Genomic DNA, 24,622 nt, shown 5'->3' on the forward strand with positions numbered 1-24,622 from the left:
CACCCTTCCCTGCCTACCTGCTACTGGGAAACCTCTGTTCAGTGGGTTTTTGTGTTTTTCCTGAGCTGTAGAGTCACTGGAAGCAGCTGTTCTCTGGGGGCTCTCAGTTCCACACAGGATGTAGGAGCAGCGTGGATTCAAAACCAGCCTAACTTTTACATCATTTCATAGAAACACTTACACAGGGCTTAGATTTTAGGCTTAAAAAATAATAATCAGCTCCTCCCTTATTTGCTGCTTATACCTCTCCTTAAGCCTGGCTCGCTGCATTAAAATAATCTTTTTATTCCCTTTATTCCCCATTTTTATTCACAGTGTGGATGGAAAAAGGAGGAGGGAGAGTTTCCCCCACCATTGGCATTAAGTGGGGAGTGAGGGAAGCACCAGGGGTGGATACAAATCCCCGAGCAAGGATGTGAGGCTGAGCAATTATATTAAATCAGCTGATAAATAATGCAAGGGATTTTGATGGGGCCGGCCCTGCCAGCGCCACACAAACACCACCACACCTCCAGGATATTAAAAATCCAAGGGATGCAGCACAGGCAGACTTCAAGAGCTGAACCCAAAGCCTTTCCCAACACCTAAAGCTGTCCCAGGGTCACACTGGAGCTCTGTCCCCGCCAGGTCCTTGCCCATTCCCAAGGTTCTACACAAAGCCATGGAATCCACCAGGCCTGGTCCAGGTCCAGCGTTTCCCAAGGTGGAGAACCTTTGCTTGGGAACTTTCCAGCTGGGTCAGAGTTGCTCCAGCAGAAGCCACAGGCCTGGAGATGAATTAGAAGAGGTTCAGATAGGTTGTGATGGCTGGTCCCCAATTAAGGACCCCAAACTTCTGCAGAACCAGCAAAGGAAGTCCCTGAGAAGGAACATGGAGAAGACCTGGCCACGTTCCTGCAGGACATCCTGGGGACACCTGGACTCAAAACACAGACACGGGGACAGCTCTGATCTGCCCTGAGTGGTGGGTGAGAGCAGAGATTCCTCCCCAATATCCCACCCATCCCTGCCCTCTGTCCATGTGAAGCCATTCCCTGTGTCCTGTCCCTCCATCCCTTGTCCCCAGTCCCTCTCCAGCTCTCCTGGAGCCCCTTTAGACCCTGCAAGGGGCTCTAAGCTTTCCCTGGAGCCTTCTCTTCTCCAGGTGAACATTCCCAGCTCTCCCAGCCTGGCTCCAGAGCAGAGGGGCTCCAGCCCTGGAGCAGCTCTGTGACCTCCTCTGGACTCTCTCTGGGCCCAGAGAATTTTTCCTGTCCTCAGGAGGCTCAGACCAAGCCCTGCCTGTTTCTCATAGGGTTTCTCCCAAGTCTCCTTTGGCTGCAGATAACGAAGCCCTAATGATGACAAATGTCATGTGCTGGCACTGTCCTGGTATCCCCTGGTGACAGTGGCATTGTGAAGACATTTTCCTGGCACCCCTGACTCTCAAAACCTTCTTTATCCTCCTTCCCTGCACCTGCTCCAAAGCAAAACCAAAGGTGCCAGCTCCAAAGGGGAATCAAATCAACACTGAGCATCTCAAAGCTGGTGCTTTCTTACCCAAAATGACCCCAAAACACAGCTCCTCCAAACCCACAGCTCCTGCACAGGAATTCACAGCTTCAGGGAGAATTTTAAAACAACTGGAGCCTGAAGAATCCTTCCATCATCCCTTCAGAATTCCCCTTAAGTGGATCACGCCCTGGGCTGTGACTGTTGGATACCTGGCAGTGCCATCCCAGGGGGATGCTACAACAGGTTAAATATTCCTGAACTTCACCAGCTCCTGGTCTGTCCTCTGGGACACAGCTCAGATGGGAACAAGAGAGCAAACACGGTTCCTCCACATCCCTGCAGGCTCTGGAGGCTGCACAGGGACACTCTGCCTGTCCCCAGGGAGCCACCACGATGGTGGCTTTTCCCTGGCTGCAGGGGCTGGGCACCACGGCTGCTCATCGGAAAAGGAACCAGGAAAACAAATTATTGAAAGGAAATTGGTGTAAACTGCACAGGAGTTTCAGGCACTGGCACACCTTGCCCAGGGTGGAGTCCCCACCCCTGGAGGGATTTAAAAGCCATTTGGATGTGGCACTTGGGGACATGGGTAGGAATGGACTTGCAGATTTTATAGGGCTTTTCCAACCTGAGCAATTCCACAATTTTAAGCCTGAAGTTTCCAGGCACAGCAGCACCGACTGAAGAGACACGACAGCACCGAAAGACCCGACCATAATGACCATAATGACCACAATGACCATAATGACCATAATTAGCACATGAAGCCACCCCAGCAGTGTCACCGTTCTCCTGGAGGTGCCAGCCTTGGGAACACCGGGGCTCCAGCTCTTCCCACCCAGGCAGGTGCAGGAGGAGAGGGAGGAAAGGGGATCCTCAGCATGGATTTACCCTGGGAATGTGCCAGAATTCGGTTTGGTGGCACAGGGCACCGATGTCCCCATGGCACTGATGTCCCCGTGGTTGGTCCCTGCTGCAGCTGCTGGCTCTGCCTGCAGGGATGGGCACAGGCAGCTCAAAGCACAGGAAAAGCAGGAAGCAGCCAGGTTTGGGGCTGGGATTTATCCCCCTGGACACAGGATGCAGCAGGAGGAAGGATGCTGAGCACCCTGGTGAAACCAGGAACACCGAGGAGTTTGCAGAGGGAATATCCCATGCTCTTCCAAAGATTTTTTCCCCTTTGGAGGGATCTCATGTGACCCAGGAATGAGCAGGGATTCCTGATGAGCTCCAAGGCTCAGGCAGCTCCTTCCCACAGAGATCCCTCTTGCAGGTCCATCCAGGACTTTTCCAGGCAGGAAAGCTGTTCCCTAGGGAGCCTCACGGGATGGCCAGCTTCCCTTCCCAAAACCCTCGGGAGAGCAAGAAAGGGCAGGAAGATAAACCTGTTAAACTGAGACATCAGCTCATAAAGGAGCTTATCCAGCAGCTCCAGGGAGCAGCACTTTGGGAAGCACAGCAGCATCCCTGGAATAACCAAGCTGCAGCTCAGCTGGCTCGGGAACCTGCATGAGAGCATCACCCACAGCACAGAACTCCAACCAGGAGAGCTTCCCTTGGATAAACTAATTAACCCGGGTTCTAACGAGGATGATGATGACAGACAACAGGGGAAGGAAACTGCTGAGTGAAAAGCCAGGGAAGGACGAGATAAGGTGAAAAGTAATTGTGTTTGGGAGGATAAGCAGGTCCTGGTGCAGCTGCTTCCCAGGAATTATCCAGGGTGTCTCTGCTGCAAGGTGCTGATTTTTCAAGGCTTGGTCCAATGACATTTTAGAAGGGATTTTTATTCCCACTGATCTTGGTGCTTGGAGTCCATCATTCCCACATGAAATGCAGGAGATGAGCGATTTTAGACTCCAGCCTCGGCATGCCTGCGTCCTCACCCATCCCACATGGTCTCTTAGATCCCTTCCAGCCCAAGCCACCCCGTGATTCCCTGATTCCCTGATCCTGCATCCAGCTGCCTCCCCGCCCACCAAGCACCGCGATTCCCTTGCACATCTCTAATCAAAGGCATCGTTAATTAATCACTGGCCTGATCCAACATCCACACCCGACCAACACCATCCCAGCCACTCTGGATGGGGTTTGGAGCAAGCCTTGCTTTTCCACAGAGCCCAACCTGTGTTCTCCTGGCAGCTGGATCCTGTCCTTCCCAGTTCAGACCTGCCTTTCCACAAAGCCAGGAGCCACAGCCCCTGTCCCTGCAGCCATCCCGAGCTTCCCCAGGACCAGGAGATCATCTTTAGGATTTTGGGTGGACAAGGCCACTCCTGTGCTCTAAAGGGAGTGGGTTTGGGGAGTCTGCACCGTGCATGAGGCACCCAGAAGGAAAAATGCATATGGAAAGCTGGGTTGGAAGTGAGCAGGGGATAAAACTGTGCGAGGACAAGGAAAAAATTCCTCGGTTAGTGGACCAGGATTCACCCACATCCTTTTCCATGGAATGGGGTTTTATTTCCCACTGCCTTTGCCCCCATCCCTCCTCCCCACGAAGAGGCTGAGCCCAGAGAGTGAGGGAGAACAGCGAGAAAAGAGCCTGAAAAAGCAAGAAAAACTGAAAATCCAACCTAATCCCTCAGCTCGTTCCTCCTGCTTCCATGCTGGCTGTGAACACACACGGACACATCCCACTTTCCCATCCCGCTGTCCCATCCCGATCCAGGCACAGGAACGAGACCCTTGGAGAAGTCACGCTGACAACTGATGCCACTGGTGCCTAAAATGGTGTTTTCCCAGGGTGAACCCCTAAATCCCAACCCAAAACGGGGCAATCCCAGCCGCGGAGGTGGCACCGCTGGTGTCCTGGGCGTGCCCGCCTGGAGCATCCCACCTGGGCAGAGCTTTTTGGGGACACGGGGGGTCCGTGGGGCTCCAGCACCGTCTCTCCAGCCCTAATTACTATGGAAACAGGCAGTGCCGGCGCCTGGCTGTCCTCCTTCGGTGACTCACCGGGATTCAGGAGCCCCTGGAATTCCAGCGGGAGCATCCGCGGGGCTGCCAGGTGGGATGGCACTGCCTACCCCAGGAAAATCGCCTTTTTTTTGCCTTTTCCGCTTGGCACGGGGTGGCAAAGAAGCAGGTGGGATTAGAGATTAATAGCAGTAGTAGTAGTAGTAATAATAATAATAATAATAATAATAATAATAATAATAATAATAAATAGTAACAGATCTTCTTCACCAGCTTGCAGCCATCAGTCCACGGGAATCCCTGTAGGATTGCCTGCTTCTAGTCTTGAGAACCCCCATCCCATGAAGCAGCCTCAGTTATCATCTCCCCCCAGACCCAAAATCAAAGCCACCACCAGCCCATGGCTGTGAGGAGAAAACCCCCCCGAGATCCTTCATGCTGGTGCATTATCCACTGGGAGCAAAGCTGGCAGCTCCCAGGGAAGCTGGGAGAGAGGATGAGCATTGTGTGGGACCACAGGTCCTCCCAAGCTGGGAATATCCCATTTTGGGGGAGATGCTGCTGCCTCCAGCCTTATCCAGGTGATGCTGAGACTGCCAGACTCGTGTTCCAGGTGAGCAGCCAGCAGCACAATGCATCAAGCAGCATCCCTGCCTCCTCCTTCAAGGCTGGAAATGCCTAAAAAAGCCCCAAAACCGGTGCCAAGGAGCAGTTGGGGCAATGCCCTGCCTTGTAGGGCCAACACAGATGCTGGGGTGGGATGGGGCTGAGCCACATCCCTGAATCCCACAGAACAGGGTGAGAAAAGCCCCATCAGAACCTCAGGAGCACCTCCAAACCTCCTCCTGGAGAAAGGCTTGGCCCCAGGGCTTTCCTGGCAATAATTAATTGAGTCATATTTCAATCCAGCCAGCGGCCATATGGTAGGAAAGAGGATTAAAATCGCATGCTCCAGTTGCATTCAGGGAAATCCAGTTATAAGGAAAAATCCTCAATGCCTGGCTGCAGCCTGCTGCCCGGGGATGGGCTCCTGCCACCCATCCACACAGCCCCAGCCCCTTTTCCAGGAGTGAGGAGCACGGGATCGCTGGTGAGGAGATGGATCGCGAACAATTTGGGAGGGCAGGGGGGAAATGAGGGAAGAAATAACCCAGAGCCAGCAGCAGGAACAACAGAGGCAGATCACTGCTGCTCCGAGCCACTGCCCTTTGGGTGCTGTGCTCTAAGTTCATTAGGAGCTCATTAGTAATTGATCAATGAGGGGGTATCGCTGTGCATCAGGATTCTCCTTAAATATAAATCATTTTCCATCAAGGAGGTGAGATAATCAGAGAATTACTGATACGGATCGGAAGGGTCCTTAAATCCCATCCCACTCCATCCCTGCCATCCACACCTAGCCCAGGCTGCCCCAAGCCCTGTCCAACCTGGCCTGGAACAATTCCAGGGATCTGGGGCAGCCACAGCTTCTTTGGGAAACCTGTGCCAGGGCCTCCCCACCCTCACAGCCAGGAATTTCCTCCTAATATCTATTCCAAATCTTCCCTCTGTCAGTTTTTTTGCTGGATTCCCCCCCTCCCACTGCGAGCCCTGGACCAGTTTTCCTTGAGCTCATCTTCCCGGCGATTTCCCGGGAATCCTTCACCCAAAGCGCTGCTGGGAAAAATACGGATTTTGACAGAAACGATGGGAGAGGGACAGTGCTGTAGGGATGGCGGGATGGACCTGCATGGATATCACCCCCAAATCCCTCCAAGCCAGGCTGGGGCTGATCCCAGCTGAGGCTGCTGCAGGGATTTGGGGTTGGGAAAGTCTCCCCGCTCCTTCCTTCCTTGCCGTGATTATAGAAAAAAATCGGGGGAGAAAGAACACTACGTTTCATTCATCCACGGAGAAAGCCTTGCCTGTGATGGCAAATCAGCTGATTAAGGAGGATCAAACCCTCTAAATCCAACCTTTGTTGGGAGACTGAACTCCCGGTACGAGGCACCTTCCCGGCTCCCAGCCCCCGTGGGGTCCCCGCGGGGTCGGGGGATGCGGGGATTGCGGGATTTGGGGAGATTTTCTGCCGATTTAGGAGCGGCTCGGTCCCCACGGGGGACAGTGACAGAGGGTGGCGGGGATTGGGACCGCCCTGCCCAGCCCCACCTGCGCCAGTGTGGCCAGTGCCAGCCCTCCCAGCGCTCCCAGTGCTCCCAGTTCTCCCAGCGCCCCCAGCCCCGCTCCCTCCCCCCTGTGCCCGGCCGTACCTGGAAGCGGGCGGCGGTGCCCCGGTCCCCGCGGGGCGGGCGGCGGCGGGACGGACAGACGGACAGAGGGACCGAGGGATGGATGGTCGGACGGACGCTGGGATGGATGAAGGGAGGGATGAAGGAGGGAGGGCCGGAGGGATGCGGCCGCAGGAGGAGGAGGAGGAGGAGGAGGAGGGTGGTCAGCAGCAGCCCCGAGCGGCGAGTCCCCACCCAGCTTTGTCTGCGCTCATCCCGCTGCCTACAGGAAGCGGCTCAGCCCCGACTTCCTCCTCCTCCTCTCCTCCTCCTCCTCCTCCTCCTTCTCTCCTCTCCCTTGCGATCCCCCGGCTTTTGCGGATCGCTTTTACTCGGACTCCGCTGCCCTGCGCATCTCCCGTCCCCGTCGCTGTCCCTTATATGGCCCCTTGTCGCTCGTCCACCCCATTCCCGCCCCCATCCTGCACCCCACACAATCCCCGTGCCAGCCCCGCACCCCTCACAGCCACCCCTAAACCCCCATCCTGCACCCCACACCCACAGTTCCTACACCCCCATCCCTCGCACCCCATATTCACCCCCAACCCCTCCTGAACCCTTCGTAGCCCCTGAACCCCCCCCCTGCACCCCATCACACGCCCTGAACCCCCCTGCACCCCATCACACCCCTAAACCACCCCTGCACCCCATCACACGCCCTGAACCCCGAATACCCATCCCTGCACCCACTGCCCCCCTAAACCCATCCCTGCCCTCTCTCACCCCCTACACTGCTCCAAACGCCCCATGCCTGCATCCTTCCATGTCCCTTGAGCCCCCCAAAAACCTGGATCCCTCCCAACCCTTCCCTCACCTGCAGTCCCCATCCCCCTGGCACACCCCAACCCTTCCCTGTCCCTCAAACCCTTCCCAACTCCAAAGTTCCCATTTAGGGCACAGCTCAGGGGATCACTCAGTATTTTATATTTAATTTTCAGTCAATATGACCCCACAGGTCCAGTGGGGGGGGATTTCAAGTGGAAGATTTTGGAGGCATGAGGGAGCTGATGGGGTTTTTATAAGGTGGCTTTTCCTTTCCTCCACCTGCCCCAGCCCAGCTGTGTCCTCATGGAAATCCTGCCCTATGAGGGTGGGCAGGCCCTGGCACAGGGTGCCCAGAGAAGCTGTGGCCACCCCAAATCCCTGGAATTGTCCCAGACCGGGTTGGACAGGGCTTGGAGCAACCTGGGATAGTGGAAGGTGTCCCTGCCCGTGGTAAGGGGTTGGAATGGGATGGGGTTTAAGGTCCCTTCCAACCCAAACCATTCTGGAATTCCATGATTTTATAAAAGGAAGTTCCTGTATCCCCCCAGGCAGAGCTGGGGCAGGGGGCACAGCAGAGCTGGGGAGGGCCACAACCCCCAAAACATCCCGATACATCCCAAAACAACCCGAAAACCACCCAAACCAGCCGTGCCAGCGCCCACAGCAGCAGCAGCTGCGGGATGCAGCTCCCTTTGGGAACATCCCAAAAAAGGGTGACAGCAGGAGCCCTCCGGGGGGACACGGGGGCTGTGTGCCACCCTTCCCCACCCTTCCCCACCCCTCCCCTCCCCTGGCCCAGCAGAGCCTCCCTGGTTGCCACAGCCCGGGTTTCCCCTCCGGTTTCCACAGCAACCCCCGATGACTGATTTCCTTCGATGACTGATTTCTTCCGCTGCCCTGCACAATGGGGCACACCACCCCGACGTCCCCAAAAACAAAAAAAACCACGCACCCTGTCTGTCCCTGCACCCACCTGGAACCCCCCTGGCACCCAGGGTCCCCCCCTCCCATCCCTCAGCAGTGATCCCGACACAGCGTCGGGGACCTGCGGTGCCGCATTAATTAAAAGTGTTGCCCTCCGGTGGTAATTTCGGGGTGACAGAAACTCCCTAAAAAGCCACCAGCACGAGGGGGGAGTTTTTGTAATTATCACCAGTTAGTCACTGGTGCCCCGCTGGGGTGATGCTGATGGGCACATCCAGCCGTGCTTGTTTTGGGAATGATGATGAAAAGAGGATGCTGTGCCAGGCACCCACTCCCGCACTCCCTGCTTAACAGCAGGGGAAAGCAGGGAATTAATTAGTAAATTAAGGATACCACTGCAACATTTCCCTTTTTTTTTTTTTTTTTTTTTTTTTAAATCGTGCATTTTGCAGTTGGCTCCATAAAACTGGAGTTTGCCCGTGGTCACCCTACAAATCCCAAATCTCCGACTTCTCCGGCTGCCCCCGGAATAGTGATGGGAGCTGCAAAATTTGGAAGTGGAAGTACTGGAGAGGAGCTGGCCCCAGGGCAGGCTTTTTGTCAGCGTTTAAATCCATGGAATGGTAACAGCAGAACTGCGGGAGGGCTGCCAGCAGCAGGGAGCATCCCAGGGAAAAGGCCAGCGCTGGTGCCTGGGGACACGCCGGGATGGGAACTCGAGGACCTTTCCCTCCCCTGGGGACCTCCCCCGTGCTGAGATGAAGCAGGAACGGAGGTCAAGTCATCCAAGGGAGGGGGATTCATTAAATTCATTCTCATTTTGCCTTTTCTAAGCACAGCCCATGGGGAGGGGAGATCTCCCTCCCTCTCCTCACCCCCGCCAGATGTGTCCGGCCGGTGCAACAAACCCTTCCCCATCTGGTTTTAGGAAAATTCCGGGGTTTTATAGGCCAGGGATGAAATCTGGAGGCTATACTTAGCAGCAGACAATGCAGTCCCCCTCCCAGAAGTGGCTCATTGCCCTCGTGCTCCTCCCTCCTGCCCCGAAAATGTCGGATCTAAGCAGAAATCAGCAATTAGGGCCCCGGACCTGTGGATGGTCAGTGCCTGCCTCGCCAGGGATATTTTTAGAGGACAAAGGGAATTTGTTGGGAACGTACAATTATTTCTGGAGCCTGTGGAAAAGGCACTGGATGCTCCTGGCAGCGGGGATGCTGAAGGTGCCAGGGGAGGGGGGCAGTGGGGGCACTCCAGAGGGGCACAGCCCCACATCTCCATCCCTGTCCCAGGATTTAGAGGAGGGATGGATGGCAAAGGCAGGCAGGATCTGGGGCCTCACTCATAAAATGGGACATGGCTGCATCCAGGGCCACAGGACAGTGCTGTGAGCTGGGAGAAACCACTCTGGAATCTTCACTGGTGCTGCTTCCGCATGGAAAACAGGCTCTTCCATCACCATCGTCGTCATCTTCTTTATGAAATCCCAGAATGGTTTGGGTTGGAAGGGACCTTAAATCCCATCCCATTCCAGCCCCTGCCATGGGCAGGGACACCTTCCACTATCCCAGGCTGCTCCAGCCTGGACTTGGACATTCCCAGGGATCCAGGGGCAGCCACAGCTTCTCTGGGCACCCTGTGCCAGGGGCTGCCCACCCTCCCAGCCAGGAATTCCCAGTTCCCAATATCCCATCCATCCCTGCCCTCTGGCAGTGAAGCCATTCCCTGTGTCCTGCCACTCCACACCCTCTCCCTTTGAGAGGATAAATACGCTTTTTATGAGGATCAAGAGATGCTCCAGAAACTGGAAATGGGGACATGGAATTGCTGTGGGTGTTGGTACCTTCCACAGTTTTCCTTGGCGGGAGGATGGACATGGCAGGATCAGCAAACCAGGCAAAATCACACAGAAAAGAACTGGCCAATTATGTCCTGAGTTTAATTAGCTCCAGTGGGAGATGGGAGGGTGGTCCTGGGTGCTGTGGAGGACAAAGGCAGCACAAACCTTCCTTCAGACACTGGAGAGTCCACGTGAACCACCCAAAAACATCAACACAGGATCCTGCTCAGAATCACATCTTGAACCAACACTGTGGAGTTTCCTCCCTTGGGGAAAACTCAGCTGGGTGCTTCTCCCAAATCCCCATCCCACCATCCCTAAGGAGAGCTCGCTCTGAACAGAGGAGGAAGAGAGGTGGAAGGGAAGCAGAGGATGAAGCACTCATCGTGCAGTGAGTGCTGCCCACCCCCTGCCCGAGATGGGGAGCAGGATTGGGGTTCTGGGGGGCTGGGACAGGCTCTGCCCACCCAGCTCCACCATGAGGGGTTCACCCCTTCCATCCCCACAGCTCCTGAAGGTTGGGGATCCCCCTGACCATCCCACCAGGATCCTTAATATGGACACTCCATACTCCCACTTATTTCAGGAGCTGCCCCCGTGCCTCTTCCCAACTCCAGAGCGTTGGAAAACTTGCTGTCACTTCACAAAAATAACCAAAAATCAGTATTGAAAGGCTCAGCCCAACCACTGCCCTGCCTGAGGTAGGATTTCCTTTAACCTGCTCCCAAGATCTGGGACCACCGGATCAGAGAACACAATAAATGCAACGTTGTCCTTAAATTCAGCAGTGTTCCACCTCTCCCTTAAACCTGGGAGCATTTCACATCTCCAGGAGTCAAAGTGATGCAAACAACTGTCACTTTATTGTCACGTCCAGCCGTACTGCAAAAGGCACACAACAAACTTCATTGGTACAAAAGAATTTTGCTCTGGGGATTTGCACGGGATTTGATTTTCCTTGAGTTTTCTTTTTTCTTTTCTTTTTTTTTTTAATTATTATTTTTTTTTTATTTTGCTCCTTTTGCAACACAGTCACTGGGCTCTCCCATCGCCCTGATGGGAAGATCCTTTCACAGAAAGGATTATTTTGTGCAGACAGACAGCTCCTTATTGCAGGGGGAACAGCCCCAAGGGCAGGTGGGCACAGCCACCCCCAGCCCCTGCTGGAACCACCCCGGCCACCTGTGGAAAAACTGGGAATAAATGGCACCTCTGTGTCCCCCTGGCTCCATCACAGCCCTCAACACCAGCACAGCTCCAACCCCATCACTCCTCTCCAGTTTTGGATTCAGGATAATGGGATGGGGCTGCCCCCTCCCCATTTTTGAGCAGTGTTGAGCATTTCTTTACACAATTTATCCCTTTTTTTGCCCTCCAGCTCTGTGTTTCTGCAGGATGAGGGTCCCATGGAGAGCATCCAGAGGATGGCAGAGGGGGGAAAAGAAGCTGGGGATGAATTTGGGGAATTTTCCTGCCTGTACCATGGAAACTCACGCTGCTGGTGCACCCACAGACGTGGATGGGGGGCTGGAGTCACAGAACTTATCCCAGCACCCAAGGAGAGGTTCCTGGGATATTTGGTGGCGTATCCCCCAAACCCAAGTGGGGCACACAGCCCTGAGCCCCAGCAGCATCTCTCCAGCTGCCCTGTGTGGATTTAGGGAAGCAAGGACACTTTAGGGACCACCATCCTGCCCTGCCAACATTGGATATCAACGTTATTTTCCCAAAAAAACCCTCAGGCAGGGCCAGATCAAGCTCTGGGATGAGGACACAGAGCCCACAGCATATCCCAACATCCCAAGAGATTTTTTTTTTTTGGACTGTGCTTATAGCAATGTTCCATTTCTTTTGGTACCAGCTCCCTTTTCTTAGCTCCCTCCCCCAACATTTTTTATAAAAATAAGATTGTGCTTATTTATAAAAGAATTATATATTTTTTTGGTTCGTTTTTCTAAGAAAAGCTTCCAGTTAAAAAACAAAAAAACAAAAAAACAAACAAAAAAAAAAACAAAAACAAAAAAAAAGTGGTGTATCAAAATATGGCAAAACTTTGGCTGTAAATGGCTAAACTCTAATTAAAAATATCCACTACAAAGGCATTGTGCTGTGATAATTAACTCTGCAATGCTCCACCCTCCGGTACCAACAGCAAATATTCCACCTGGGCTGTCTGGCATCCCTGGGACACACTCAGAAACCACTCTTGGATTTTCCTAGCATGTCACCATCATCCTCTGGCAGAATTATTCCAGCTGTAAGACACCTAAAGATGCATGAAAAGCCTCGGGAAAAGAGAGCAGAGATGCAGCAGGAAGAGCCACACGGACAAGGCGGTTGGATGCACATTCTCCTCTAGAGGAAAGTCTGTTTTCTCACCTTAGTGCTTCAGAAATAAAACAGGATTGTTGCTAGAGTTCGTGAAAGAAGAAAGGCAGATCCTTTGTATAAAAGGTGTTTCAGAGCAGGAGTAAAATGCAAATGGGTCTGTAAGATCCAGACATATATAAACATACATAACTCGATATATTTATATATGTATTCTCTAGATACTCAATGTTTGGGATGCATTATTGCATTATCCTTATAGGGGACTTATTTTTTTCCATTTTCCTTTGCTTTTTTTTTTTTTTTGGTGGGGGGTTGAGTTCATTGGTTTGGGTTTTTCTTTTTTTGTGGTTTTTTTTGGTTTTGGGGTTTTGCTCTCAAAAAAAAAAAAAAAAAAAAGGAAAAAGATAAAAACAAGTTGCAAATGGCTCTGAGAGCTTCCAGTCATCATCCACCTGGCTGGGACTGCTGCAGTCTGACCTCCAGCACATGTTTTTGGAAAAACTGGGATCATGCTCTGCCCCAGGAGCTGCTGGCCATGCCTTCCTCCATGGAACATCACTGTGCCCGGAGATCCCTGGCTGGTTATTGCTTAATTCTCCTTTCCCATACTGGCCTTTAGGGTTATTTACATTTCTTTGGCTTGGCTTGAACACGACAGTCTGGCACTTTCCAGCCACCCCAGAGTCATGTGGGGGCAAGGAGGGGGAGAGGCCACCTCGCCACGAGAAAACACGGGTGGGCTCCTGCCCAGCTGAGCTGTGCTCCTCCCAGTCGGAATAAGACAACTCGTGTTTGGCACAAACTCCTCTGGAATCCCGGGGATCCCCATTTCTCCCCCCACCTTTTATCTAGACAATCCTCCAGCACCACGGTCCCCGTGGTTTGCAGGGAGCAGGGCAGGGCTGAGGGAAGGCGGCGTCGGAGCCTCCCCACGCTCAGACCACGAACTCGGGGACTTCGTCGTGGGTCAGATCCAAGGAGAAATATTTGCTGGTTCTTTTCACAGGGAAGGTGTCCTGGATGTTGATGCACTGCTGGGCCAGGCAGCCGTTGCAGTAGAGCCCATCCTCATCCAGGCCGTGGGCGCAGCCGAAGGTGAAGCTCTGCGCCGTGTCCTGGCACAGGTTGGCCAACTGCAAGAAGTCCTTCTGGTAGAGCCGGATGTCATCCAGGCTCAGGCTGTGCCGGTCCGTCGACGTCTTGGGTTTCCTGCACGTCGTCTGGGAAAAGCCAAGAGGAGGTTCAGGGTGTGCCAGGGAGCCCCAGGGGGTTGGGGAATCCCAAAGCCCCAGCCCCACGTACCTGGGGTAAGGAGTCGGTGCTCTGCCCCCGCAGCTTCACCACCGTCTCCGAGGAGCTGGAGGTGGAGGAGCTGATCTCCTTCACGATGAGTCCTGCACAAAGGAGGGTGCAAATGTTATTTTGGGGTGGCTCAGCTCTCTTGGGATCCACTTCTGCTTTGTCCATGGGGACAAAGGCTCCCTTGGCGCAGTGCGGTGCCTTCAGCCCAACAGCTCCACTAGCAATCAGCATTACCTACAAAGCATCCCAAATTTGCCCCAAAATGGCATCCAAAGCTGTCCCCAGGGAGCCTGGCATCCCTAGAGATCCCCCAGTAGCTCCCAGCTCAGAGCTGGAAATGCAGGTGACTTTCTGGGTTCAGGCACAGCTCCAGAGAAGATGATGGAATCCAACTGCTCCCCAGCACCGCCAAGGCCACCACTGACCCCTGTCCCCAAGTGCCACATCCACATGGCTTTTAAATCCCTCCAGGGATGGGCACTCCACCACTGCCCTGGGCAGCTGTGCCAGGGCTGGACAAACCTTTCCATGAAGAAATTTTCCCTAAAATCCAATCCAAACTTGCCCTGGCACAATTTGAGAGAGGTTCCTCTTTCCTTTACCCCATCTCTCCTTCAACCCATCGGGTGACCAGTTTTTCCCAGCATCCCAAACGGACACCTTGGGCCAACTCTGCTCTGCCAAACACCAAAGAACCACAGAACGACCAGGCTTGGAAAGGACCTTAAAGATCATCCATCAAAGGGATTGGGAAGAGAAGCAGCCACCACCTTACCCGAGTGCCCGTTGAACTTGCGGGACAGCAGCATGTCCTCGGTGATGTAGACGCACATGTCGGGGCTCACCTCCATCTCCCCAGCCTGCTCCAGCTCCCGGGGGTCATCCACCAGCATCTCGATTTCTACCAGGCACCAGCAGGCAGGACAAGTCAGCTGTGCCCTTTCAGAGCACCCTCCAAGCCCAGCGAACGGAAAACTCAACCCACCATCATCCTGGGAATCCTCCTCCAGCCGCTCCTTGCCGCCGCTCTCCACGCCGGACGTGTGCGAGCTGCCGTGGCTGGTCATGGAGCTGCACGTCTTCAGCTTGCGGTGGGCACCGGCACCAGAGAACCCATCCTCGGGCCCCATCTCCCGGGGTTTGGGGTCAGCCTCGATGCCGGAGGTGTGGGAGCTGCTGTGGGAGGCCGTGGAGTGCCGGGACAGCCGCTTGTGCCGGATGCTGCCGGCGCTGCTGCCGCTGGCGCGCGAGCGCTTCTCCAGCTGCTCCATGTCCAGGTCCAGAGTGTCGCTGATGTAGGATTCTCGGTACTGCTTCTTCTCTGCAGGGGTGGGGCATGGAATCAGCACGGTTCCCACGACCCCCAGGGCAAACTGGATGCCCCGGAAGGGCACGGACGCGCCGGCACACAGAGGAATTGTCACCCGAGCCCAGCGTGGTGGCACAGCTGGGGACGGCTCTGTGCCAGCAGCGTTAAGGGAGGTGGGGCAGGAGCTCCAAACCTTCTGTGCTGGGCTGCTCCTCCAATAGAGGAGGAGGAGGGAGAAGAGGAGGAGGAAGAGATGTTGAGGAAGAAGAGAAAGAAGAAGGAAGGAAAGAAGGAGGAGCAGGAAAAAAAATAGAGGAGGAAGAAGATGAGGATGAGAAGGTAGATGAAACAAGGAGGAAGAAGATGAGGAGGAGTTGGAGGAAGAAGATGAAACAAGTGGGAATTAGATGAGGAGGAGGGAGGAAGAGGAGAGGAAAGAGGAGAAGGGGGAGGACAAGAAAGAGGAGCAAGAGGAGGAGGAGGGAGAGGAAGAGGAAGAGAAACAGGAGAAGGAAGAGGAAGAAGAAAACAAGAGACAAGTAGGAGGAAGATGAGAAGGAGGAAGATGAAGAGGACATGAAAGAAAAAAAATAGGAGGATGATGAGGAGGAAGGAAACAAGAGAAGAGTAGGATGAAGATGAGAAAGAGGAAGAAGATGAGGACATAGAAGAAAAGGATGGAAAGGATAAGAAAGGGGAAGAAGATGAGGAGGACATGGAAGAAAATTATGGAAGGAATGAGAAACAGGAAGAAGTTGAGGCAGATGAGGAGGATGAAGAGTAGGACAAGAAAAAACAAATGAGAAAAGAAGGAAGAGGGAAAAGAGGAAGAGAAAGAGAAGATGAGGAAAGGAAAGAAGAGGAAGAAGAAGACCTTATGCTTTCACAAGGATGAGGGACACTGGGAAAGCTGTGCAGAAGCACCGGGCAGAACTGGGATACCAGAGACGAGCGCAGGGCTCGCACCCATCCCTAAGCGGCCGCGGGGGCTGCGGGCACGGCGCTGGCACAAGAACCAGGTGCCCCTACAGGTGTAAACGCCACGAGGGAGCCTGTCCTGGTGGGACTGGGGCCCGGAGCACCTACCCTCGTTCTCCTCCAGCCTGCGGACCTGGCGCAGCACGGGCTGCAGGTTCATGTAGAGCCGGTGGCTGCTGCTCAGCAGCTGCAGGAGGTGGCGCGAGCGCAGCGGGCAGCCCGTGTAGTAGATGAGCTTCCTGGCAGAGGGCAGCCCGTCAGGCAGGATCTCGAACTTCTTACCCTGGGGGGACAAGCACGGCATCAGCCCCGGAAGAGGAGAATGCTCCAGTTCTCACCCAGTCCTGCAGGTTAACCCCATGGGGTGTCATCACCTGCAAAAGCATCCCAGGCCCACATCCAAGCCCGAGGGATGCCCTGTCTGGGGATTGTGGAATCGCTGAGTGGTTTGGGGTGGAAGGGAATTTAAAGACCTCCGAGGCAAATCCCTGTCCACCTTCCACTATCCCAGGTTGATCCAAACGCCACTCAGCCTGGCCTTGGGACACTTCCAGGGATCCAGGGACTGCCACAGCTTCTCTGGGCATCCTCACCACCCTCCCAGTCAGGAATTCCCAATTCCCAATATCCCATCCATCCCTGCCCTCCGGCAGTGGGAGCCAATCCCTGTGTCCTGTCCCTCCATCCCTTGTCCCCAGTCCCTCTCCAGCTCTCCTGGAGCCCCTTCAGGCTCTGAGCTCTCCCTGGAGCCTTCTCTTGTCCAGCTGAACATTCCCAGCTCTCCCAGCCTGGCTCCATAGGAAATGGTTCTCCAGCCTATGGAGCATCTCCTTGGCCTTCTGTGGACCTGCTCCATGTCCTTCCTGTGCTGAGGACCCCGGAGCTGGAAGCAGTGCTCCAGGTGGAGATGGTGGAACTCACCACAAAAACCAATTTCCCCACGTTTGTCCACGGGAAGTCGTAGAGCAGCTGCTTTTCCTCATCCAGGTTCTGTGAAAAGAGGAGAGGGAGCCATGGCTGAGGATTGTGGTAGGGTCATGGAGCTGAGCTGAGCCACCACCTTCATTCAGTCACCTACTTGGAAAATCTGGATGCCCCGTGTTGTCAGCCCCAGAGTCAGGGAGGCCTCCACTTCCCTTTTGTCCTAAGGGGGGAAAAATGTTAAAAATGTTTTTAAATACACAATTCGCAGCATCAAGTGGATAAATCCACCCCACCTCAGCCCAGGGATCCTGCCACAATCACCCCAGTCACCATCCTGTGATTAATGTGCCAAATTAAAAATGGAAAGTGACTTCGGACACAGGCAGAGTGACAGGATAAGGGGGAATGCTTTTAAACTGAAAGAGATTTAGATTAGATGTGAGGAAGAAATTATCCATGTGAAGGTAGGGAGGCCCTGGCACAGAGTGCCCAGAGAAGCTGTGCCTGCCCCTGGATCCCTGCAAGTGTCCCAGGCTGGGTTGGAGCACCCTGGGACAGTGGAAGGTGTCCCTGGTTCCCCAGGAAGGTGGAACTGGAAGAACTTTAAGGTCCCTTCCGACCCAAACTATGCTGGGATTCAATTAAAACCCCTCATGCTCTCCCAGCAAGCAAACTGCTTTGTTCCCAGGAGAAAAACCCGACATGCATTTCTCAGGGAAGGCATTCCCAAAATTAAAATCACAACAACCCCAGGGCCAGGGCTCACCTTGTACAACCTGTAGTAGTGCACGGCCACATCATCCAGCCTGACAGCCTCCTTGATGTACTTGAGATGGGCTTCTGAGGCTGTCAGGGCAAACTGGTCCTTGTGCATGTTTGGCACGTGCTTCAGGATGTAATCCTTGCCCCTCTTGGCCACCACCTGTTTGGAGGAGGAGAGAAGCTTGTCCATCTGCCCCGTGCTCACTGTGCCAGGAGTGGTGGTTTCAAATTGGAGCTTTGTTCTAGAGACCTCCAGGCAAAAAACCTAAATAATTACAGCAGCCAGTGACTTCGTGCCAACAGCTGGGAAGTGTGCTCCATGTGCCCCATTCCATGGTGACACCTGTGCTGGGGCAGGGAGAGTCACACAGGGACTCCCTGCATGGCTGGGGACACGGGCCCAGGGCCACCACTCCTCAGCGATGTGTGAAAAAAAGGAGGAGCAGGCAGATTTTGGGACAAAACCAAGAAAGAGGTTGGGAAGGAGAACAAAATGCACCAGGGAGAGCTTTGAGCACCTGAAGGGGCTCCAGGAGAGCTGGAGAGGGACTGGGAACAAGGGACGCAGGGACAGGACACAGGGAATGGCTCCCACTGCCAGAGGACAGGGACGGATGGGATATTGGGAACTGGGAATTCCTGGCTGGGAGGGTGTTGAGGCCCTGGGATAGAATTCCCAGAGAAGCTGTGGCTGCCCCCAGATCCATCAAAGTGTCCAAGGCCAAGCTGGACAGAACTTGGAGCAGCTTGGGACAGTGGAAGGTGTCCCTTCCCATGGCAGGGGGTGACCTTGAAGATCCTTCCAACCCAAACCATTCTGGGATTCTGTGCCACCAGCTCCCAAAGGGCTGCACCTGACGCTGGTGGGACAATGCCTGCAAGGAATCCCCCAGGAGCATCCCTGCAGCTCCCAGGGAATTCCCCACCAGCCCCACACAAACCCCAACTCACAGCCATTCCCATCCCCACAGCCATCCCGGGTTCTTTATAACCAGGATTAACCTGGGATGCTCCAGAAGGCTCCGAGCAGCCCAGCATCAAGCTCAGAGCAGGGATATCTTACCCAGGCAGGGAAATAAGCCTCAGGCTCGAAGTACTTCCCATAGTGCTTGTTCCTCTTGAAGTCTCCCAGGTCGGCTTGGAGGGCGAAGGCAGTGAGCAGGAAATAGGCTTCTTCCCTCAGCACGCACTGTGAGTGCAGCACCTGCTTCCTCAGGTGCCAGTAGTAGTAGTACCGAGCTGTCCTGTCACTGTGGGGACACAGGGGGCAGTGAGCAGCCAGGGGACGCCCGCTGGGAAGTCCTCAGGGAGGGGTCACCAAAGGGTTTCGCTCTCTCTTCCCTATTTATTGAAATTCTTCCAAACACGCAGCTGATTCACCAGCCAGGTGGAATAAAACGCTCAAAAAGTCTGTGCAGGTGCCACTGTTTCCCCAAAGCCCTGGAAACCATTTTATCCCCAAAGCAGGAACTGCAGCTCCCAACCTTGGTCAATTCAAATCAAGCTGTGCTAAACCCATTGTCCTCACTCCCCCAAAAAAACATTGTCATCACTGGCTGGAGGCAGTGTCCCCACCTGTCCCTGTGAGAAACAACCCACAGGCAGCCCCAGCTTTTGGGATGTGCCCAGCACCCCAGAGCACCACGAGGCTGCACACCCAGCCCAGGAGGTGTCCCTGGATTGGGGAACACCCAGCTCAGGAGATGCCCTGGATTGGGGCACTCACAGCCCAGGAGATGCCCTGGATTGGGGCACTCACAGCCCAGGAGGTGTCCCTGGATTGGAGCACTCACAGCCCAGGAGGTGTCCCTGGATAGGAGCACACCCAGCCCAGGAGGTGTCCCTGGATAGGAGCACACCCAGCCCAGGAGATGCCCTGGATTGGGGCACACCCAGCCCAGGAGATGCCCTGGATTGGGGCACACCCAGCCCAGGAGATGCCCTGGATTGGGGCACTCACAGCCCAGGAGGTGTCCCTGGATTGGAGCACTCACAGCCCAGGAGGTGTCCCTGGATAGGAGCACACCCAGCCCAGGAGGTGTCCCTGGATAGGAGCACACCCAGCCCAGGAGATGCCCTGGATTGGGGCACACCCAGCCCAGGAGATGCCCTGGATTGGGGCACACCCAGCCCAGGAGGTGTCCCTGGATAGGAGCACACCCAGCCCAAGAGATGCCCTGGATTGGGGCACACCCAGCCCTGGAGATGCCCTGGATTGGGGCACACCCAGCCCAGGAGATGCCCTGGATTGGGGCACACCCAGCCCAGGAGGTGTCCCTGGATTGGGGCACACCCAGCCCAGGAGGTGTCCCTGGATTGGGGCACACCCAGCCCAGGAGGTGTCCCTGGATTGGGGCACACCCAGCCCAGGAGATGCCCTGGATTGGAGCACACCCAGCCCAGGAGATGCCCTGGGAGGGGACACGTCCTTACCTGATGAGCCGCCCGTTCTCCACGTAGTACTGCACTCGGAAGTGGATGATCATTGGGGGGCCAAACTGGTCGATCCCCTGGAATGGAAGAGGTTTTCAGGAATCCTATGGGGATCCCAGCATCACATCCCAGCCCCTCACCTCAGCTCTCTGGGGTCATGTCTGGCACAGCCACCCCTCGCCCACCGTAGCATTTTTTTTTCCTCAGTTAAGGGTTTGCACCCATTTTTCCACACAAAATGCTGGAAATGAAGGGGATTTCAGTTTTAAAAAGCAGGTGGCTGTGTGTGACAGCCCCAGGAATTCTGCAACACCTCACTGCTGCTCTCCCTCTCCCAGATCATCATCCATCAGCTTAGCGCCAGCACTCGAGCCTGGATACCACCCTCTCAGCACTGAAAGAATGAAAAGGTGATATGGGGAAAAAAAAATTGTAAAAATTGATTTTAGAATTTGGAAGAAGGGGACCTAAAACATTCTGCTGAAAGATAAGGGAAGAGAAGAAAAATCATAGTTAAAAAACCCCAGAGCTCCAGGGATAGAGCGTGGAAGATGCACCTGCAGCTGGGACACACGGTGGCACTCGGAGTGACAACTCCAGGGATGTGATTTTGCATATCCACCCCCCAGCTCCACACTGACTAAATGCCCCCCCACCCCTTGGCAGCATTCCCGGGTCCTGGAAGTGACCTGTGATGGGGACAGAGGTGGCCTTACTGCCGTCAGCTCTCCATGCAAGACCTCACCGCTGACCTTGCTGGCCTCCTTCTTCCACTCCTTGGGGCAGTACTTGTAGAGTTTCTGGGCCAGGTCCATGTACACGTGCTCATTGTCTGGGAGGGACAGAGGTGGCATCAGCATCCCCACGTGTCCCCTGCCTCCCACCATGGCCCATCAGTGGGGGGAAACTGTGACCTCCTGGTCACCAGAAGTGTTAATTTTCACACTTCAGCCCCTGACTTACTCTGGATGACGCTGAGCCCGAAGAGGTGACAATCCTTTAGCCTCAGGAGGTCACACACCTGCACCAGTAACTCTTGGCACAAAATCTTCACCTGTAAAAAAAACAAAAACCTGGATGCATCTGTGCCCACCTGAGCCAGGCAGGGAGCACCAAACCCCTCAGCAGGACCCTGAGCAGGATGAGGGTGACAGGATGGGCTGTGGGGCTCAGCTGTCCATGAGGAGTCCCCAAAAGCCAGGGCTGCAGGAGCAGAGCTCTGCCAGGGGTGGGATGCTCAGAGGACCACGGGGCAGCTCAAGAGCAGTGGGTGGTGCAGGAACCTAGCACTGGGGAGAAATTTTGGGGGCAGAAATCAGAATATTTCCAGTTTCATTCCACCCTCTGGACATCTTCCACTATCCCAGGTTGCTCCAAGCCTGTCCAACCTGGCCTTGGACATTTCCAGGGATCCAGGGACAGCCACAGCAAATCTGGGCACCCTGTGCCAGGGCCTCCCTACCCTCACAGGCAAGGATTTATTCCTATTATCTAATCTAAATCTTTCCTCTAAATTGAAAACCATTTTCCTTATCCTATCGTTTTCTGCCTCTTTCCAAAGCTCTCTCCATCTTTATTATAAGCTCCCTTTAAGTTCTGAAAGGAATTCAAACATTTTCCTGACTCAAAAGCGACACTGGGTGGGGGTGAATTAAAAAAAAAAAAAAAAATGTGGGGGAATTTCACATTTAATGCTCCGTCCCAATCAGAGCCAAAGGACAACAAATCCTGTTTATTCCCCGGGCTAGAGGAGGCTGAAGTGCCATCCAGAAGGGAAGCAACCTTCAGGGGAATAACTCACGAGCATTTCCCCACCAGGGAAAGGCCAGGCAGGCTCCAAATGAAACCCAGGAGCAAACCCAAGGTGTGGACCCACAATCCTGGAGGGGTGATGGAAACGCCAGCGGTCAGAGGGGGTGTTCCTTACGTTAATGATGATGTTGAGGGAGTCGTCGTTGGGGAGGAAGATGCACACGCTGCGCCGGTCCTGCATGACTCTGTTGTTGTGGAAAGGCAGCTTGTTCATCGTGCTCTGGGCAGGGGGCTCGGAGTGGCTGGTGGGGGGCACCTCACCGGCGGGCCAGGGTGGCCTCGGGCTCTGTGGGTGCCATCCCTGCGGGGAGAAAGGGGGATGAGTCCTGGGTATGCCACTCTCAGCTCCCCATCTACATCCCACATCCTTCCCACCCACCAGTATGTCCACACGCGGTGTGGGTTCATGGTCATGTGTCCCCCAAAACCCCTGGGCACACCCCACCACTGCCACCCCCATGCCAACCCCATGGTTTTTGACCCAGCCCCAAAAATCTGAGCCAGCAGTTTCCCCTTCAGGGAAAGCTTTTCTGGCATAATCACAATAAATAGGGAGTTTATCCACTGGGAATAGCCCGGTTGGGTCATCAAGGAGCGGTGCTGGAAGAGGGAGGTTTCCCTGCCAGCCATGGAAAGACAAGGAAATGCTGTGGAGTCCCACAAGAGGATCCCCACATCCCTTCCAACATCCTTCCCCCAGTTCGGACTCTCTACTGGAGTGAAATAAAAAAAAAAATCAAGCACTAAGAGGGATTTGCAGATGGGAATTGCCATTCAGAGCCAACAAATCAATCCTAGCACTGACCCCAGGAAATTCTCATTTCCGAGGGTGAATATTCCCAAAACACTCTTTACCCCCCCATCCACACGGATGCGAATTCCCACGTGATACCATGAGGATGGACTTTAAACTCTGACCTAGTTCAGCCTTTTCCTACCCCAGATTTACGTTGCCACCCAGACAGCAGAGTGTCTCTCTTGTCACCAAATATTTGCTTTGGTCTAAATGGAAGCGCCTTTGGCTTCCAAAAGTCTGAAATTTGTGCAGAAGCACAGGGAAAAGTGCCCTGAGGTGACTTTTTGTCGGTGGTTCCTGGGGTTTTGCAGAAGTTGGGAAATCCAGAGGCGATGCTTTCCCATGGCCAGGCCACTCTGGGACTGCACCACAGAGGTTCTGTCCATGCATCGTGGATTTTTTGCGTGGCATCCACTGATTTAAAATATGCATCGCAGCCATGCCTTGCATTCATGCCTTGGGACGGTGCATTGTGGCCATGTATTGCATCTGTGCGTTGCACCTACACATTGCACCCATGCATCGTGGTGGATTCTCTGCATTTCATCTATGTGCATCACGGCCCTCTGCTGCATCCATGCATTGTGGCATCCATGCATTGAACTGGAACCTCATGGCATCCATGCATTGAGCTGGAACCTCGTGGCACCCATGCATTGTGCTGGAACATCATGGCACCTATGCAGTGCATGTGTGCAGCACAGACGTGCAACCTGGCCATGCATTGCAGCGCTGCATTGTGGCATCCACACATTGAGTTGGAACCTCACAGCATCTATGCAGTGCATCTGTGCATTGCACCCGTGCATTGTGGTATCCATAAATTGTGTTGGAACCCCACGTCATCCATGCATTGCATACGTGCAGCACAGACGTGCAGCCTGGCCATACACTGCACCTACACCACGCATTGTGGCACCCATGCATTGAGTTGGAGCACCACAGCATCCATGCATTGCATCTGTGCATTGCAGCAGTGCATTGCAGCACCAGTGCATTGCACCCATGCATTGTGGTATCCATAAATCATGTTGGAACCTCATGGCATTGCAACACTGCATTGTGGCATCCATCAATTGAGCTGGAACTCCATGGCATCCATGCAGTGCATGTGTGCATTGCAGCAGTGCATTGTGGCACCCATGCCTTGAGCTGGAACCTCATGGCATCCATGCAGCGTGTCTGTGCATTGCAGCAGTGCATCACGGCACCAGTGCATTGCACCCACGCATTGTGGCATCCATGCACTGAATTGGAGCACCACAGCATCCATGCAGTGCACCCCTGCACCACAGCTCTGCACCGTGGCCATGCCTGGCACCTCTCCATGGTATCCACGCTCTGAGGCCGTGCCCGGATGCGGTCGATCCCGACGGGAGCCGGGTTGGTTTGAGGGCTCATTAAAGATTCCAGCACGGAGAACGGGCTGAAGGAATTTGGCACGTCCTGGCCCGGCAGCTCCCGGGCACCAGCGTGATGTGACTTGTGTAGGCTGGGCCAGGGAGGGGCCACCTTCCCAGCCGTGTCCTGAGGCTCCTCCAGCACCTTCCGCGTCCTGCTCCCACCCAGAGGGCTCCTCAAGCCCCAGTGGTGCACGAGAGCTTCTTCAGCTGGCTCGAAATTCCAGCCATGGGCAGCACCCACTGCTGGAGCTCCTGGAGAATCCAAATCTATCACTGGGAATCTCTCCCCAACATGGGCAGGACACTTTTCACTATCCCAGGTTGCTCCAAACCCTGTCCAACGTGGAAAACTTCCAAGATGGGGCAGCC

General features: G+C 54.5%; 1 protein-coding gene across 3 annotated transcripts; it reads right to left on the bottom strand.

Annotated features, from left to right (window-relative positions):
* Positions 1-13,469: 13,469 nt before the first annotated feature.
* Positions 13,470-22,392, bottom strand: FRMD6 (FERM domain containing 6). Of its 3 annotated transcripts, none has more exons than XM_062495022.1 (13): positions 22,170-22,392; positions 21,206-21,296; positions 20,995-21,074; positions 20,243-20,319; positions 18,873-19,059; positions 17,814-17,969; positions 17,202-17,267; positions 17,045-17,113; positions 16,232-16,406; positions 14,822-15,157; positions 14,612-14,737; positions 13,837-13,928; positions 13,470-13,754 (listed from the first exon to the last, which is right to left on the bottom strand). In XM_062495022.1, exons 1-13 carry the CDS (start codon positions 22,266-22,268, stop codon positions 13,470-13,472), a joined length of 1,839 nt encoding a protein of 612 aa, XP_062351006.1. In that variant the 5' UTR covers positions 22,269-22,392. The 3 variants fall into 3 exon arrangements, with proteins under 3 accessions (XP_062351006.1, XP_062351005.1, XP_062351004.1); XM_062495021.1 differs by having other exon boundaries at positions 20,959-21,074; XM_062495020.1 differs by having other exon boundaries at positions 20,932-21,074.
* Positions 22,393-24,622: the final 2,230 nt, after the last annotated feature.

This window comes from Cinclus cinclus, chromosome 6 (assembly GCF_963662255.1).
Source record: "Cinclus cinclus chromosome 6, bCinCin1.1, whole genome shotgun sequence".
Classification (NCBI taxonomy): Eukaryota; Metazoa; Chordata; class Aves; order Passeriformes; family Cinclidae; genus Cinclus; species Cinclus cinclus.